General features: G+C 35.1%; 1 protein-coding gene across 2 annotated transcripts in view; it reads left to right on the forward strand.

Annotated features, from left to right (window-relative positions):
• LOC131041910 (probable serine/threonine-protein kinase SIS8) overlaps positions 1–19,220 on the forward strand; it is a 67,634-nt gene that overhangs the window by 35,543 nt on the left and 12,871 nt on the right. For both annotated transcript variants that reach the window (XM_059210555.1, XM_057975157.2), the window contains exons 7-10: positions 6,594–6,662; positions 6,855–6,955; positions 13,337–13,415; positions 13,556–13,654. In XM_059210555.1, coding sequence (XP_059066538.1) covers positions 6,594–6,662; positions 6,855–6,955; positions 13,337–13,415; positions 13,556–13,654 — 348 coding nt within the window. The remainder of the gene's footprint in view (positions 1–6,593; positions 6,663–6,854; positions 6,956–13,336; positions 13,416–13,555; positions 13,655–19,220) is intronic.

A 19,220-nucleotide genomic window follows, 5' to 3' on the forward strand; every position in this document is an offset into this window, starting at 1 on the left:
TGAAGTTTCCCATGATTGACTATTATTGGGTTTGATATAACCTTTCTCTATCCTTAGAAAATTTAACTTAAGAGATAATTAGATAAGAATATGGCTACTATCGTGGTTCAGTGCCAAGTTCCATTTTGGCAATAAGAAGCCTTAATCTATCAGGAATAGGGGCAATGAATTAGTAGATGATTTCTCTTTTCTTCCTCACTTTACACACAAAATAGTATGTACATGCTGCTAAGCCTTCCATCTTTAGCTAATTTTATGTTAGTATACTTTTCTTGGCTGCACAGCATAAAGGCATTGCCTCTTGGAATGCTTTATCACCCAATCATGTTGTTCGAGAAGTATCCCAACCTTTGGGTGCCAGAACTTAGAATCTTCTTGTAATCCCCCTCCCAACAAAGTTCATCTGTGCTGGAATTGACTAGTAAAGAATAACTTGGAATTAGAGCCTTGAAATTTCTTTCTAGTGAAGATCCTTCATGTTCTAAACTCACCTCCTGAGCTGGGACAGATCTTCACGTTTTCATCTCAAGCTCTTTCTGCATAATTCTGCAGATCAGTTATTTGATCATCTTGACACAAGTGGGAATTTTTTACCAATATTCTCTGTCGAAAATTTCTCTGCAATTTCTCGAGTGCCACACTGCTCATTGTGGTGGAAAGATTTGCTGAGTGAATATTTTTTCTCTGTAGTTAAGATCCTCCAAGGCAGATATTGTCCTAAGGCCTTATTCATTGTACTGCAGTCTCTGGGACCCAAATCACTATTCTTTTTGTTTGGGTACCTTATTATATGCTACCAGGCTAAAACCTTTAATTATCCCTGTTCCATTGGAAAGATCTCTGAATCTTAGAATGCTTGCCAACATCTGCGAGGTGATCTTGAATCAAGAAGACATGAATGTGTGAACAACCTGCAATGGTAAACTTATCACACACATGCTTTTTCCTTGTGGGGCAGTCTCCTGTAGACATTAGAGATCACTATATTTATAACAAATTCTGGGACAGCTCCAAACAGGAGTAAGCCTTTGAGTTATAGAAGATATGTATATCTCCTGCTGCTCCTTTGAGACAAACTACGTGAAAAGTACTACTTTAAACCTGATCTCTAATTCGATAAAAGGTTTCTGTTGTTGTTTGTAATGTCCCCATTTTAGCAAACATGGATTTTGGATGATTAGTCTATCATTTTGACCCTCGTAGGCTAATAATTTTGGATAGAGGGTCTTTTGAGGCAGAGGCTTGGTTAATGGGGGTTCTTGTCTTTCCCGGAATTCAGTATGTTCCAGTTTGGTCTTCGTTTGGCTCAGATTGGACTTCGTTTGGACTCAGTTTCATATACTTACCATTTATAGTAAGTCAAGAGATGATCGAGAGGGACCCTTTCTATTTTTGGTAATTCAGTGGGTTGGACAAAAGATAAAAAGGTCAACTCCTCGTTGCAGACAAAATGAAGAAATATTGATTAATCATGGAGTTATGCTTATTTGATTATTAATAAAGTGATAACTTTATTAATAAATTTTATTCTGAGGCCATTTAATGTTATGTTATAAGTTATTATTATTTCATAAAGAAAGGGTCATTTTCATCATTAAAGAGGGGGCCAAATTATTAATTAATTATCCGGCACATAACCCAAAGTTTATTCATTTATGAGCAAATGAAATAATATTTCATTTAAATGATTAAATGTGCCTTTTTGGGAGAGTTTCGAACTTCTTATGGAGAATATATAAGCATGAAAAAAAGAGAAGTTCGAATATTATGTTATGCATCTGTTTTCTTTGAACTTGGTTTGGGAGAAGAGACCGAGGGTTTCATGCTTTCAACAGCCATTGGAGAACGGAAAATCTTCAGTGTTGCAGCCATTTGAGTTGGTGAAATATCCAGTGAATTTGGCATTTAGGAGAGCTTCATTCAGGAGTTCTAATTGGGCTTTATTGGTGAAGTTTCGTGGACATTCAGAGCAGATCCAAAGGGGTTTTCAACTGGCAGATCGAGATTATTGTGTTGGTGATTTCCTTTAGTCATTAGCTTGCTTCTTTAAGCTATACAGTTGCTGCAAAAAGCTTGCTGTATACCCTCATTGCTAGGCACACCTGTATGGTGCGATTTCTATTTAGAAGGCACAATAAAATCAAGGGAAATCATCTTTGGCAGCGCTGGTATAAGAGAAGAATAAACACGGCTTTTGGAAGGCCAAGATAAAGTCTATCAAAAAGAAACAATAAAGTTTATGGTTGCTGCTGTAGTTAACAGGTTCCATACTTGTTATTACCATTGCTGTTTGCAACATTCCAATAAAGACTCTTCAGATTATTGTTTATTGCATTGCCATGTATCTTGAGTTGCATTACAATTAAAGCTTTATGGTTATTTGTATTTGGTTTATTATCAGCGTATGGCTTGTATGCCAACTGTTTGCTTAAATGCCTAGTGGCTATAGGTGTACATTAGGATGCATGGCAAGTGTTTGTCTTTATGTCAACTAGCTGTACTAGTTAATTTCAGTCATTACATGTGTGTGTAAAGGTCTGAAACAGCTAGTATAGCTAGCATATCATTTCTACACCAACCTTGCATTGTTAGAAGCCTTCAATAACTTCATTTGCAGCCTACGAACTCAAAGAAAACAATCAGAAAATTCATAACAGCGGTTTCATACATTTTATGCTAAGTGTTTGATAATATTCCTTGAGCCTATAATCAACATTTTGAGGACAGATTTGTCAAGGGATTCTACATTGTTGGGAGTAGATCGGACTTTTCCTTTTCCGTGATTCACTTAGTAGGCAATTCTTGTCAGAGGCATTCATACTTTTGATATTCCAAATTAATACCTCCATTGGCCCTGGTTGGAAGGCCAATCTCTTCCACCTTTTATAATATCAATTAATTTGTTTTGGATTACAGATTTATGTCATTTTGAGTAGAGATTTTTTTCCCTTCCCTCTTGTTATCCTTATCAAGGAGTATCTTGTTTGCTAGTGTTTGGACAGTTTTTCAAGTGACTCTTGTATTTCTTAGTGGTGGTTTTGCAAATCGGTGGCAATCCTTCATTGAGGAAGTAGTTTTATTTGATAAGTTTCTCGTCCTTCCTCCCCTCCTCTACCTGGTGGATCGTCCTCATATCCTGACCCAGCCAATCCTTTCTACATTATCTGCCATTTCAGCTCTGTGATCTGTAATGATTGGGTTTCCAAATATCCGCCTCTGCTAATTAGAGGATAGATGGTTTTCCACTGCATTCTTTTCCTCGTCCATATTCCAGACTGCTCGTTTCTGGACCTCTGAAAGTTTCTGAAAAATTTCCCATGTCACAATTTTAGGGATCCATGAGCAATTTTCTTCTAAGTTTGATTGCCATTCATTTTGGTTGTTTTCCTGCAATAAAAGCAATGAAAGGTGAGGCTTTCAAGATCTATCTCCTATCTCCACAACTCTACTGGGATTACAAGTTTTACTGATTCAGGAATTGGGTTTCAATTGATTTGTTTTACACACATCCAAGTAAAATTACTTAAGTGAAAATCCTCTCCCTGTAGTAGTAGTAACTGAGACTTGTTCTTTCCTGGTGCATTCCCAATAGTTCCGACAGTACTTGCTTTCCAAAATTCCCGTTAAATCATAGTCTAATCCATATTGGTTTCTGTGATAACTCTTTTTAAGAGAAGGGACTAGTATATCCTGTATAACTCAGCATTTTGTTGAAATTAAGGTTCTCCACTGAAAACCATAACTCTATTCTCTGCTTTCTAGAATACAAGAGGAAAACTTTCTGGTCTTCTACAGAAAATGAACTTTTTTCGAGTCCACTTTTAAAAACTCTGTAAGTACTAAGAACACATCAAGTAAGGCTAATTACCTGCAGAGAATAGTACCCAAAAGGAATTCGAATCTGGTTCAAAGTAGTCTGTTTTCATGTTTCTTTTGGCTGCAATCTTCAACCTTGCAAATAAGAACACATTCAGTAAGACTAATCACCTGTGGCAAATAGGAACCTAAAGGAATTTGAATCTGGTTCAAACTTTTCTGTTTTCATGTTTCCTGTGGTTGCTATCTTTGACCTCCCAGCTCTGCTTTTGTGTCTTCCTTTGATTGGCACGCTGCCCCTCCTCTGTTTTCATGATCTGTTCCTTGTATTCAAATATAATAATTTACCAGGCTACTGGTCTGGGTACAGGGTTTTGCCAAATTTATTGGGATCTTGAATTTCATACATCTTGGGTATGCCTGTACATATACTATTGAGATATAAATATATATATAAAAAATAAATCATTCATAAGAATATTGTTACATGAATACTAAGTTACCGGTTTTGGTATGGGATCAGGTACTAGTACAGAGTTTTGGTATTCTGGTATGACAATTTTATCTTCTTGGATACAGTACGTTTGGGTGTGGCTGTGTGTGTGTGTGTAAAAAAATAAATTTAAAAAATATATGGAAGTGATAAAGATAAATGGAAATTGATAGCTCAAAATCATTACATTTATAAAATATGAAATGAATACGATAAAAATAATTGTATAATTGTCTTCAGTCTTCATCAAAAGGATCTAGATCAAGGTCATCGTTTGGTTCAGCATCATTCGAACCGCAAGCAAGTGGAATGTCACTACCAATCACATGTAAGAGCCTCGCCATCATCTATATTGACTCTAGCAAATTTACAATAGATGAATCCAAGTTGGTACACTTAGGAGATATATCCCGATTCTTCATTGCTCCTTCCTTGTAGTCATCTTGCTTATGTGATAGGAGACACAAGCTAGAATGGATATAAACCAAGTCTTCTGCTTTTTTGCAGCCAATTGATTACGCTTCACTGAGTGGATAAAGGATTACGCTTAACAGAGAAGAAACATAGAGCAGTCTCTGCATTGACAAAATTTCTAGGTTTCGCACAGTGCTGGTTGCGCTTGTGTCATGGCAGTTTTACATATATAATGATTTTGCCATGGTGTATGTGGTGGTTCTGCCCATTTTGGTCAGAAAAGAATAATATTGGCTGAAATGAGGTCTCTTAATTTCATGGCATTTTGAATTGATTACTTATCTACTCTATGTAAGGGGGTATTTCATTGGGTTCTTGGTTAGTGTCTTAGGGAGTTGTTCCATGTACTTGCAATAGGAGATTGTCTACTGAAGCAATAGAGCATAGCAAGTTGTAAGGATACTTTTGAGATGTTGGTAGCCTTGAAGGCTTCAATAAGGCAGTTAACTTAGAATATTGGAAGGGGACTGGCAAACATAGTCAAGGCCTTATACTTTTCTGGGGTTTTTCTGCATTGTGTTCCTCCAGTGTAAAATCCCTTCTGCGAGCTTTCCTTGCTTTGTTTCATTTTAATGCATGCTGTAGCCTATGCTAATCACAACACTTAAGTAATTTCATTTTTAAGCACAAATGAAATCAAGCAAGCTATTTATTGATGAGATAAGATTCCTGTCAACAAATTAGTTATGGAATATCTATGCTAATGATGTATCAGTTGTAAATGTGAGCTCTCTGGGGTTTAGCAATTAGAATTTCCAAATGGTTAATGCAATGTGTTTTGTTGGTAGGGTGCGAAGGAATTTAAATGAAGATATCAGTGATTGAATATAGTAGATGCAGTATATTAAATAATCACTTTAACCTTAAGTGATCAAAACTCTCAATTGAACCGACAGAGACTTAATGATAGACAGTCAAGTGAGCCGATGAATGCATTTCAGATGTTAGTCATAACAAAAATCAAGTGAATGGGCTCAGATGGGTTGATTGAATAGGATGTGATACTTTATCTGTATTTCAATTTTGACATTCTGGGAGTAGTGGATTTAGATTGTAAAACATTTCAGTTTATAGCATTGTGATCAATAACTGATCATTAGCAAGAGTTTTAAGATACTGTAAGAGTAAACTTAGAAATGGAATGGGGACCAAAAACAGTTGAGGGAGATGGTTTCCTCTTATTGTTAATTTGTGTACAATTCGTGGTATGGTTCTGTAGGAATATATAATATGGATGGGTATATTAATAAAGAGAAGATTTTGCCAGGGGAACTATTTGAATTATGCGTTCTGATTTCTGCAAAGGTAGTCACAGTAGATGGTTGATATGCTAATATAGTTAATATTTACTCTGTGTACATGTGGCCATCTTGCATACTTATGGTAAGAAGTTTTTGAGAGTTGACTCTGTAATCAGCTTTATGCAGAGTTTTGTGTGTACATTTGTATATATCTTTACTCTTACCTTGTAGTAATCTTTCAAACTCACTTTAGAAGCATTCCAGCTCCATGCACACACATTCTAGTAGAGAGTGCATGATCCTCACATGTATCAATTTTTTAATTTCATGCATATATTGCATGCTGTATTGTATCTTGCATGATTCTCACACATCCTTGAATATTTATAACTATATGACATTTAATGATTGATATCATGTGATAGTAACAGGAATTTCTCCATTTGTCATGATTGAATGTTTTTATGTTTTTGGTTTCTCTTGTGGTTTGTGCATTGTGCATTTATGCTAGTTTATCTTTTGATTATCATATTTTCTTGTGACTTAAAATACTCATAAAATTTTACCAGGAAGTTGCAGTTAAGAAGTTCCTTGATCAGGATTTTTCAGGAGATGCACTAGAGCAATTTCGCAGCGAAGTAAGACTCACAAATCCTTTGAAATTCTCCTTTTTCATGAGCTTTCCACAAAGTGCTTTTACAGTTTTGGGCATTCTCTGGATGCTGCCATTTGTTTTTTTTATATATGATTTAACAAAAATTGAGCAAAGCTATTGATATTTTAGATCTTGCAAATATTGATGTATCTCAGATTTTACCTTTGGATTTCAGGTGCGAATCATGCAAAGATTGCGCCACCCAAATATTGTTCTTTTTATGGGAGCCGTCACTCGGCCACCAAATCTGTCTATTTTAACTGAATTTCTTCCAAGGTTTGTTGTTATCATCCTAATGTGAACTGATTTGTGAAAGTTTTCCAAATATTCAGTTCAATGTACCTTCAAAAATATTCACATAAATGGCACAACATCCCAATTTTGTGCTCAAAGAATCAGGTAGTTTCACTTTTAACATTTATTTACCGTCTGTTTAATGTGAAACTGAATACAACTTATATTGTCACTGTTTCTTGCAAATGCCCATTGGGTCCGGGGTTCTTATCAAAATAGGCTATTGTAGTTTTCTGTGATTACAATAATTGACTTTGGAAAGTCTCATAAAGTTTTTACTTTTGTGGTTACAATGTTTTCCTTGCACTCTAAAACCATGTTCATTGTGTACTTTCAATGCAATTAAAGGTGGAAATATGAAAACTATATGAAAATTGTCCATGCAATTGTATCAAAGAATAACATGCTTTAATAGTTATTTTTAAATATATAACATATGATGCAAAACTGAACAATTACTATACTATGTTCCAATTTCTATGTAATCCATTGGCTTAAAGTTGTCTTAAAAAACACAATTGGTGTTAGTGCATGCTTCTCCTAAGCCCCGAATGTCTGCAAATGTGACGAACTAGATTCTAATTCTGGTCAGGTACTGACTGGAATACCCTGGCTGGCCTCTCATAGCTGTGGCATATCTAGGATGCTTCAGACAACAAAGACTGTTTGAATGCAACAAATTTAAAATAAATTACAGAACAATGTTGAATAGATACTATAAATCATTTGTATTTGGCATTTGACATTTGGCACTGAATAGACAATTATTAGTAGAGTTTTGTTGTTAATTTTGCTTAATTTTTCAACAATTCTGTGTATTTGGTAAAAATTATATTGTCTTCAATAATTTAATTTATTTGGGTATATGTATTGAATCCTAATCGTCCTCACCCCGAACTCCCCCAAAAAACAGAAACAAAAAACCATTGAATCCTGCATCCAAGTCCTATACCCATACCAATACTACCAACTTAGGACATAACGCAACCTAGTGCTTTCATTATAGCTGAATTGCTTAACTAAATACCCAAGGGGTATACACCCCCAGGAAAAATCTAGTGGAAATATTCTTGGAAGAATAGAACAGTCCGTGAATATAAATCAAGATTACCAAGGCCCATGGTTAATGATAATTTCACTAGATCATCATTTTGATAAAATTCCAATTTCGATTGAAAAATGATTTTTTAATTTTTGCATAGGGACATTACTGGGCTTTTATTAGGATTTTAACTGTCACCTTCATGCTTTTGGAAATTTGAACTTGGGTTTCCTTTGTAAAAGTTCCCCATTTCAAACCATCATACCACACTCACAAGGGAAAAGAAGATTTTTTAACATGTTTTGAAACTATAGATTTTTTCCAGTTATTTTCTTCCAAAATTTCCTCAGCTAATGTTTTTGGGTTTCTTGTCATTTAATTGTCATATATGATTTTGTTAACCTTGATACAATACTAATACTTGACAAGCGAAGTTATGGCTAATTCTTGTAATTTTGGTTGGTATAGTCTATTAGTTTAGTTCCATACAAACAAATTGGCAAATTTAACCAATTAGCAAATCTATTTTTCAAAACAAATGTGAAAACTAGCCAATTAGATACAAAATTATTTGTCTAGTCACTATTACTCCTCCGTCATTTTTGTACAAGGAAGCAGTCCTAGTTCAAAAATAGGCAACAAGTAACTCAACATTGTGTCAGTGTTCTTTGAGTGTTTCCTACAATTTCAATGGCTGGAATGCTTCTTAGTCGTTTTTCAACTATTTAAGGCCAAAACAACATTTTGTGGTGTCTACCTCCATAATGCAATTAAGTTATTTGTTTTGGAAATTTAATTTTCACTATTTTAGGTTGTTAATTTATTTACTCTTTGGAGTTATAATTATGGAATTTTTGATCTACTTTTGTTCATTTCTGGAATGGAGATGGAGGTATTGTCCTTAATTTTATCTTTTTAGCATTTCTCCAATTTCAAGGATGGGAACTTTTTGTTTTGATTTTGGGGAATGCAAGGTGATGTCTCATAAATGCAAATAAATAAAATAGCAAAGTGAAACTAAATAAATTGACATGTTGGGTTTAACCAATTTTGGTTGAGTTGGTAGATGGATTAAAGTTTAGCAATCTATTCCCAGCAAATTAATATTATGAAAATTGAGCATATAAAGATTACTAAGATATTCATTAACTAAATAAGAATTGAAAACTTTATTATATAGGATTGCAATGAAGGACAAAAAACCACATTATGAATGTGGGATAAGTTAAAAATCATACTAAAAGGAAACAAAACATTGAGTATATCCTAAAGTTTGAATGATTTTGTTAAAGCCAACAACTAATAACTAATTGGCCATTACTAAAATAATAATTGATTTAACACCCTTCATCAACGATCAATCTACTAACTACCCCAAGCTTATCCTGAAATTTTCCAAATTTATCAGGGCCCAAAGACTTGGTAAGAATGTTTGCAGTTTGATCTTCTATTGGATGATGCAACAACATGAAAGATCCATCTGCTAGAAGTCATCTGATGAAGTGACAACGTATTTCCACATGTTTGGCACTCGTGGAAGATTGGATTCTTGGCAAGTTTGGGTATTCCCTGATTGTCATTGAACAAGGATGTAGTCTCAGATTGTGCCATTTTCATATCTGAAAGCATCCTTCTGAGTCCAATTGTCTCACACTTTTATTTTATTGCTCCTCAATTTTCTGCTTTAGTTAAGGAAAGAGCTACTACATCCACTTCTTTCTGGTACACATGATTGCACTTATACCAAGGCTGAAAACATATCTAGAAGTGGATTTTTTTGGAATCCATAGAACTTGCTCAATCTAAATCTTTAAATCCACATAGCCTAGGATCTTTGGATCTGCGGTACAAAATACCAAAGTCAAGTGATTCTTTCACATATCTCAACACTCTTAGCTGTAGTCCAATATTTTTCTTTGGTGCTATCATGAATTTGGAAATGAAACACACAACATAGCACAATCAGGTTTAGTGGTTGTGCTCCCCACTAGTTTCTTGTAGGCTGACTCATAACTATCTTAGAATAAGTTTTGACTGAGAGCTTTGGCCCTTTCTCTATGAGTGCAAACAAGATTTTTCAATCTATCATTTTGAAATTGTTGAGCAAACAACTGACTTATTTGATTGTGCAAAAAATGCTGGTCAAACTAATATACCTAGGCGATAATGTTAAAGGTCTAGATCAGTCATGTCAAAAACTAAACTTGTATTAGATTTTCATTTGATCTGTTCAATAGCATGTGACTCACTACCAATACAAATTGTGTGCAAGGAATATGTCTAATGTAGACAATTTAACTATTAGTTCTAACAAACATTCAGATAAGGTGAAGGAAATCTGAACAAGCACAAATTCAACACAAATAAACTATGCTAGTCTCCTTGTTGTATGTGTTTTGGCCAAGTGATCGCTTGATGTGTGCTCACAATGGAATTTTGGCAGCATAACGATGCTTTCATGCAAATGTGTGAGATAAAAATGGCTAAATGTTGGCGTTTATATAGATTTGGAGGGCTAGGATGAAATGATAGGATCAAGGGTGGAGATTTTTTGAGTTGTCTCAAGCAAGGAGATTGTACCAAGTGGCACAAGGCGATGGAGTGAGAGGATGAGGGGTACTTGGAGGTACCATAGAGGGATGTGGAGGATTTGATGGTAAGCTGACTTGGATTAGATTGTGCAAGTGGTGAATTAAGGGGCTAACCTACATGATGAAGAGTGTAGGAAAATAGAAAAAATAAATAAATAAAATATTTATTTAATTTTTTAGGGAAGGGATAGAGTCTTCGCTAAATAAATTATTGGATTTATGTATCTAATGTGAACTATAGGAGGGAGATGATCAAATGATTTGGGCTAGGAATAGGTGTGGGTGAATAGTGATGCATGGTGGATGAATAGTTATTTTATTAATTAAATAGGAAAATATTATTTAATTAATAAGGAGATGGGAATGGGATAATTAATTGAATGATTATGGCTGTATTCAATCTAAATCAATTATAGAAGAAATAGTCGGGATGTTTATGAAGTAGCATCCTTTCAAAGAAGGTTAAAACGTAGCACTTCGAAGAAGATAGTTAGATTAGGGAATATGCCCTGGTCAAAGGAGTGACTAAGGGGTAAGATGAGTAGGGTGAGAATTAGGATGAGGATACCCCCTTGAGAGGATAGGTGGATTCGGGAAAACACAAGTGTGCTCTCAAAATGGGTGAGATAATGCCAAGTAGAGAGGGATGAGGATGCAAGATAATGCATAGAAGGGATGATGAGAGAATAGAAGGAAGATGGATTAGAAGTGAAGTGCGCATGGGGTCAATGATTAAATGGGATGGGTAAATGAGGATAGGAGTGTAGGATTGAATGAGTTGGGGGGATTAAATGCAACAAATTAAAGTGAGTACTTAATTTGATATAGCATGAGATTATGCACTAAGGTATGAAGAACCATGGTGACGTCGTTTTGCATGCATAGGAATGACTCAACATACAAGAAGGTTAGTCCAACATCTCACAAAGTCGCAAGGGACCTTGGTGGGCATGATGTTGGAAAACCACAAACAAAAGGAATGTTTCATGTAACACCAGGTCTTGATGGCCCTCGATGGGTACAATGTGGGACAACCATGAAAACACAACACACAAAAGTCAAGATTTGCCGCTTGGTTCACCACTTAGCACACCGAGGTATGATGGAGTGTGGTGAGCCTGAGTAGGTAAATAGGAAGCTCAAAAGAAAAGATTAACAATCTTAAAAGTTCCAATGAAATAACATGTATCTCAAGTACCTTTTGCCAAAAGATAGTGGATGGATAGATGCAGCTTGATGTGAGGAATGATATATCCTTAAAAGCCAAAGATGGATGGATAGGACTAGGATTCTTGTGACACAAGGTGATCAAGACACATGATACCGGAAGAACTAGTAGATTTGTTGAAGCATCAACTTTATAGGAGGTTCTTGACAATACGAGGAAAACAAACACAAAGATGGGGCTTAAGGACACCTATATACAATGGCAAACTTAGGTGAGGAGAAAGGGGACAACACGATTTACAGGATGTACAATATTTACAAGGGATGTTTTTACTTCAATTTATATTTCATGTATATAGTTTTAGGATGTTTGAGGATGGTTTTAGATATCTAGGAGTTATAATGCAAATTCTAGGCTTTGGAGGGTCTTATAATTTCTTAGAACAGACAAATTTTAGTAATCAACACACACATACAGTTATGACATTGACCTCTCGCTATTCTGTTAATAATTATTGTTGGGTCATCTTCTACTTCCATATTATTGGGCAGTGATCCAATTATTAATGATAGCTGAGGCTCTTCCTATTGGCAAAATTTTCAGCTCATCAAGATTATTGGATGTTCGTCCCATATATATATATATATATATATAGAAAAAGTTCTGCCTCATGCATAATTTGTAATTTGACTCTTGACTAGAGTAGTCCTTATGTTGTGACCCTAGCAATGGCAAATGAAGTATTGTTGAACCCTAAGCCTATTTAGCCTATTCCCATTCATTGTCTTAGAAGAGTGAATTGGGATGAGCTTGAACGGAGTAGGTGGAGGGAGGGTACCAGATGAGGGGTTCAAAGATAAGCTTTTCTAACTATTAAGTATAGAATTCAAGGAATCTATCATTACATCATTGTTTATCTAGATTTATACAGAATGGTCTGATAGATGCAACACACCACTAGATCATTAGATCATTGTTTATCTAGATTTATCTTTAATAATATTTATGACCAAGTCTTCTTAAATGACCAATTAACCAATGTATATGTATATGTGTAACAGCTGCTCATGCAAAAATGAATTTGAGTTGACATTCACTAAATTGAGTTCCATCTTCTTTGATAGAAGTGCATGACTGAGTTTTCTTAAATGACCTATTTACATATACATACATACATACATTTAGATGTACATACACTACATATGCACATACGCACATACATACACATACCAAATTAAAATATTTTGTGGCAGCACCCATGCCAGGTCAGGATTAAAATTTATCCCTGGACTGATACTGAGTTCAGATATATTTGTAGATAGGCATTTTTGTAACCTTCTTTACACTGGTGATCATGGAAAAATAATTTTACAATTGTAATCGTGTGACAATTACAAAACATCACTTCAGCTCATGGACATTAATTCATTTTACTGGATTCAAATATCTTTTCAAAGTGCAGTATCATGCATGACTTAAGTCTTTCTTATGGGTTTACATTAGACTTGTTTCAAATCTTGAATTTGATATGACATTAAGGCTAACATTGACATTCCATGCAGAGGAAGCTTGTATAAACTACTTCACCGACCTAATATCCAGATTGATGAAAAACGCCGCCTACGGATGGCTCTTGATGTGGTAATATTTTCATTTTTTGTAAGCTTTCAAACAATGCGATGATATATTTTTTTGTGCTGTTTAATCACTCCAGATGAAGTGTACTTTAACAATCCATAAGAGTGGTTTGAAAGGCATTGATCGTTAAATTAATTGTACAGGCTAAGGGGATGAATTATCTGCATACTAGCAACCCAACCATTGTTCATCGAGATCTGAAGTCCCCAAATCTTCTTGTTGACAAAAATTGGAATGTCAAGGTATGAGATCTCTTGAAAAATCTGAGTATCATTATTTATTATTCCTTATTCTTGTGTTCAGTAACATAGTCAACTTGAGTGTTCTTCAAAGACGTTCCATAATTATAATACCAAATTGGATATTTATGTTTATTCCTCTTTTCCTTTTTTAGAATATCAAATATAATTAGTATGTTAATTACAGCTATTTAGTTACAAATCAGAGTTAGGTGAACTTTTTTTAGAACATCCAAATATATTTAGTATGTTAACTACAGTTATATACTTATAAATCAGAGTTAGGAAAATATAATTCACATGCAAATGGTTTAGAGTGAAAGGATATTTCGATGTTTAACAAAGGATATGTTGAGCATATTGCCATTTATGTCAAGGTCGTTTAAGTGTCAGAGAATTGTGCTGCTTGACGAGCTTGAGCTACTTGGTTGTCAGCATAAGCTGGTTGTGTGTCTGCATCAGCTGTTTGCTTGTGTGTTTAGTCAGGATGATTTGCCATGTCAACTTTTATGCCACATCATCAAGTGTTTGTGTGGCTGTTATTTTTAATGTATGTATTCATTGAAGTGGATATAGCTAGTACGATTGTTATTTAAAATATGCATCCAACGCTGTTGATGTTATTGTAGCTATGGTCGGATTCCTTCAAGCCGACATAGAGAAGATAAATGTCTAAGTGGATGAGCCGACCTTGAAGGAACAATTCATATTAAATATGAAATGAAATTAATGTTTATTAATTAATGCATGAGTCATGTTCTTAAGGGCCGACCCTTTGTGAAAGGGTACCACTCATGTATATATATATATGAGGTGCGACCTCATTCACTCCATTCATTTTTCATTTTATTGAATACAAGAGCAGTCCAAATAAATAGCAGAGCAGATCAAAGAATAGAAGAGCAGTTTGCATACCAAGACAAGTAGGTCTATACATAGGAAAAGTGCTCGGGGGAGACGATAGCAGGATATCATCTATGGTTGGGAAGGCAACAGATCTAAGTCGTTGCCTGTGGTTAAACGAGCACCCAATTAATATTTCTGATTGCTTACATCTCTGATCTTAAAAATCAACATCCTGTCTCTTGACGGCTGCACAAGTCAATTAGTTGGCGAATCAAATTCTACACATATGGTTGGGTATGTTCTATACCTCTTGAATTGTTTCAATTCCGTATTTTGGCTGATGGAATGTGATTTGTTGAAGCCGTTTTGTTTTAGTCTACAGATTAATGATTAAGATGCGTGGGCCAGAAACATGTCTTCTACAACAGAATGTGAATTTGTTTTTAATGTGTACATTACAGATGTTTTGTGCGTCATTTGGCTGGGTGATTATATTTGTTATTTGATGTGCTATGCGTTTTTCTTGTTTTGCTTGACGTGACTGAAGAAGCTGTTAGTTTTATTATGTGGTTCGTAACGTATGGTCCTGATTCTGACTGCTGTGTGTTCTCTGTGCTAAGAAAGGAAGATATCAACTGTTTTGGAAGAGAATATACTCTCATGTTGAGTATTCGATAAAAAGAAATTATTCTTAGAATTTGTGTATGTTCAATCTTGAATACACGTTTCTGGCTGTAGAAGTGTGTTGGGGTATCCAATTAAAAAAACAGAAGGTTTCGTGGTTATGGTGGTGGACGATGTCTTTGGTGTTTGGTGCGAATTAAAAAGAGGGGTGCCGTTTCTTTTTAAAAGGGGTGTGAAGCTGTATTTTTTTTTTTTTGGTGAAGACATCATTTATAGTCTACGATGCCATAAAGGGTAAGGTATGCTAGAGAGTAAAGATTGAAGATAGCTGGTTTTTGTTTGTAAATGCAGAGTGAAGAGGCATGGGAGTGTTGAGACAAGTTAGTATGTGCTGGATAGTGCTGTGAGCCCTTTGAAATGATTCAGACATTCTGAGCTGCTGTGCGAACGATGTTTTGATCTGTAGGTTCATGTTTTATATAGTAGTAGGGTTTGTGTGTTGTGTGTAGGTGTATTTTGGAGTTAGGGGTAGAGATAAAGAGCAGGGTGTTGAAAGGAATTTATCTGTGAAGCTGTGTGGTACTGAGTATTATGCTGAGAAAGTTATTTAAATTGAAGTGCTACTGCTGTGTATTTCAAATGAAGGACTTGTTTCAAAATACTGTATATTTATTGAGTTGATGCTCCAATTTGAGTTGGTGCTTCAGTTGCTCAAAGTTGGTGCTTTGAGGGTTGGTGCCCTCATTTGTAATCTGGGTTGGTACCCATTCTTTGATAATTGAAGTATTGTATGCTGCGGTTTTTTTTACCTGAAAGTGTTTTCCACGAGAAAATTTTGTGTCTTAGTCTCTATGCTTGCATTCAACTCTATATCTTAGTTAAATGTGGTTTGATAAGTTTTAAAGTTTGAAATACTGATTCAAACCCTCCCAACCGCCCCCCCCCCCTCAGTATTTCCTATTTGCTCCTCAGGAGATTTAATCTCCTTAAATAGAGAAATTATAAACAAAGTTATTAAAATAGAAACGGACGACAAAAAGGAAACTACCTAAACAACTAAAACTAAGATGACCATTATAGAAACATTATAATATTATTTTAATACCCTCCCTTAATGGTCATCCCACTAACTCCCTATAGAAGACAACATAATCTGTAGGTCATTTGGCCTTGAATGCATAGAAGGCCGACTCCTCATCAGAACACTGTTGAGACCCTCCTTGATTCCACAAAACTTTTGGATGTGAGTTGTGACCAAGTGTACCATAATCCTTACAATGCAATATTGGATAACAAAGCTATCCATCCCTTTATCCAGAGTCACTGAGATAAGCTTCTCAGAAAATTAAAATAATCAAAAATTGAAACCACGTTTTTGTGGAAAAATTGTCAAATCCTCAATGCGATGCTTAAATCACACACCTTTTTTGTGGAAAAATGGTAAAAACCAAAAAAGCAGCAACAAAAGACCACAATTTTTAGGATAAATCATGCAAAACCCTTTATGATTTTTATGGAAAAACTTTAAAAACCCTTTAGCAGAGAAAGAACTCACGATTTAAAAAAAAATCATGCACCCACGATTTTTTGAAAAATCGTGCAAAACACTAGAAAACACAAAAATCCTTGCACTGCAGCCAAAGCCCTTCATCTTGCGGTAAAACTGGAAAAAACACATCGCACAGAAAACAGGTTGTAGCCTATGATTTTCCATGAAAAAACACCTCAAAAAGGAACCCTTGATTTTTCCCCAAAAATGATCAAAAAACCCTTTTGAAATTTTCTCATGAAAAAATCAGGAAAAATCTATGATTTTATTTAAAAAGTTGTCAGAAGTTTTGATTTTTTTTTAAAGGGTAACAACACCACGATTTTGGAAATAAATTCCAACTAAAGTTAACTTGCTTTGATTACCTTGATGAAATGATATTTCAATGTTTAACAAAGGAGATTTGATCTCTTTAAATAGAGAAATTACAAAGAAAGTTTCTAAAATAGAAACGAATGATGAAAAGGAAACTACCTAAACAACTAAAATTAAGATGACCATTATAGAAACATTACAATATTAGTTTAATATATAGGAGTAATCAAGACTAGGTTAGATAGAAGCAAATTAAAAGAAGACGGTCCCGATAACATGGAGAGAAAAAGAAAGAAAGAAATTATATTAATGTCCACAAATGCCCAAAGATAGATCAAAGATACCAAGTGTACAACAAGTACAATAGCAAAGGTCTAGAGCAAAGGGGGCCCTAGACACAAAATAAAATAAAATGAAAAAGCAAGAAATTGGAAAGAATTATGCAAATGGGGTGTTAACCTAAAAATAGTAACTCCCAAATTTGTACAATTATAAATAGACAAGGGGGTAAAACCCTAGGAGATAGTAGGAACATATTAAGACCGTCCAAATGGGGAATCAAAATCTCAAGTGATGTATAGGGATGATTGGAGGAGTCACTGATATTCTCATCAATCACTTTAGGATTACCAATGTAGAATTTGAGGATGTTTGTCGAGAAAAGTCTAGGACCAAGAGGGTTTGGCTAGACAATCATAGGAGATAGATTAATCCATATGGTTTCAATTAACATTTGAAGCTTGAAAGTTGCTGGTAGCAACACAAATATTGGTAGTGTGATCTTGCCCTTGAGACTTGTGTCATGGAAGATTGGTGTGAGAGGGTCCTTGATGTTTGGAAGAGAAAGAGCCATGAACATTAGAGTATGAACTGAGGTGCCAAGGAGCCTTCGCTTTGGGTGCTTGAATCCGGTGACCAATTTGTAGTTATGTGACCACTATGGAGAGATTGATGCTTGAATCCGGTGACCTCGTGAAGAATAAAGGCTTAGAACCTTTAATCAAGGTAACCAAAGGTGGTAAGAGAACCACCAAAATATCTATATAAACAAAATTACCTTTCACGAATTTCATGGTAGACTAGACACGAGAAAATAAAATTCTCCTCAAACTCCACCTTCCAAAGTGAAGGAAGGTAGTGAAATCTTTCTCTATCAAACATGGGGGTTGGTCTGAATAGGAAGCTAATGGGAGCACACCCACAACTAGCCAAGGAGAATCCTCAAACCATGAGATCAATAGCCTAATACGACAACATCTATCGCAAAGGCAATATCACAAAATTCAGTAACATAACGGACCTAATAAAACAGGTTTTATAAGTGATCCATAAGGATCATGAAAAATTCAAATACATTTGTTAATAGTAAATTGAATTCATAGAAAGATAATCGTTAAACATAGTCTGCACTTTGTAAGGTTGAATCCAGTTGTGTGGATGAATTCACACCAGGAGAAATGACCTAGTTCAAACAAGCAACTGTAGAATTGACCCCTAGCTATGCAAAATAGAATTCGAAATGAAAATGCAACTTTTCTACTTTGAGCTTTTTGGGAACCTTCTAGGCTCCAAAAGGGATAATCCAACACGAGTAACAATATTAAATCAGGATGGGGAAGTATGTTTTTAGACAGGAGAGGACAAATAAAATGTTGTATTGATCCATAAAAAGGTTGTCTCAATTGCATATGCAATCAAATGGAGCACAAAATAGATTTCATCCACTGCAAGTCATTGTATTTGAAAAAATTGATTGCTCAAATAATTGGATAATTACTTTGAACGATATACACACGTATATATAGAGCGTACAAGACGATGTTCTATAAATAGAACTAGTTGTTAAAGTGAAATCAAGTAAGCTAAAAAACTTAAAAAGCTAAATATAGCTTAAACAGGTAAATAATAAAAAGCTAACTAAACAAGCTAAATAAGTCGACTAAAAAGCTAAATAGCTAAATAAGTCGACAACTAAGATGACCACTAAGAATAGAAGATGACCATTATAGAAGATATTAATACTGTTTTAACACCCTTCCTAATGGTCATCATACTCAATACCCTACAAAAGACACTGCAGGTGTTATGATCACAAATGCAAAGACCATCTCTGCTGCTACGGAGACCCTCCTAGGATTTGCAGAATGTAAATGACCAAGATTACCAAAAGCCATCCAAGGTAATGTAGCTCTCACATGCGAATTAGAGATCTGGCACACGCGAATTACTGAAGCC

The sequence above is a fragment of the Cryptomeria japonica genome, chromosome 1, assembly GCF_030272615.1.
Source record: "Cryptomeria japonica chromosome 1, Sugi_1.0, whole genome shotgun sequence".
NCBI lineage: Eukaryota > Viridiplantae > Streptophyta > Pinopsida > Cupressales > Cupressaceae > Cryptomeria > Cryptomeria japonica.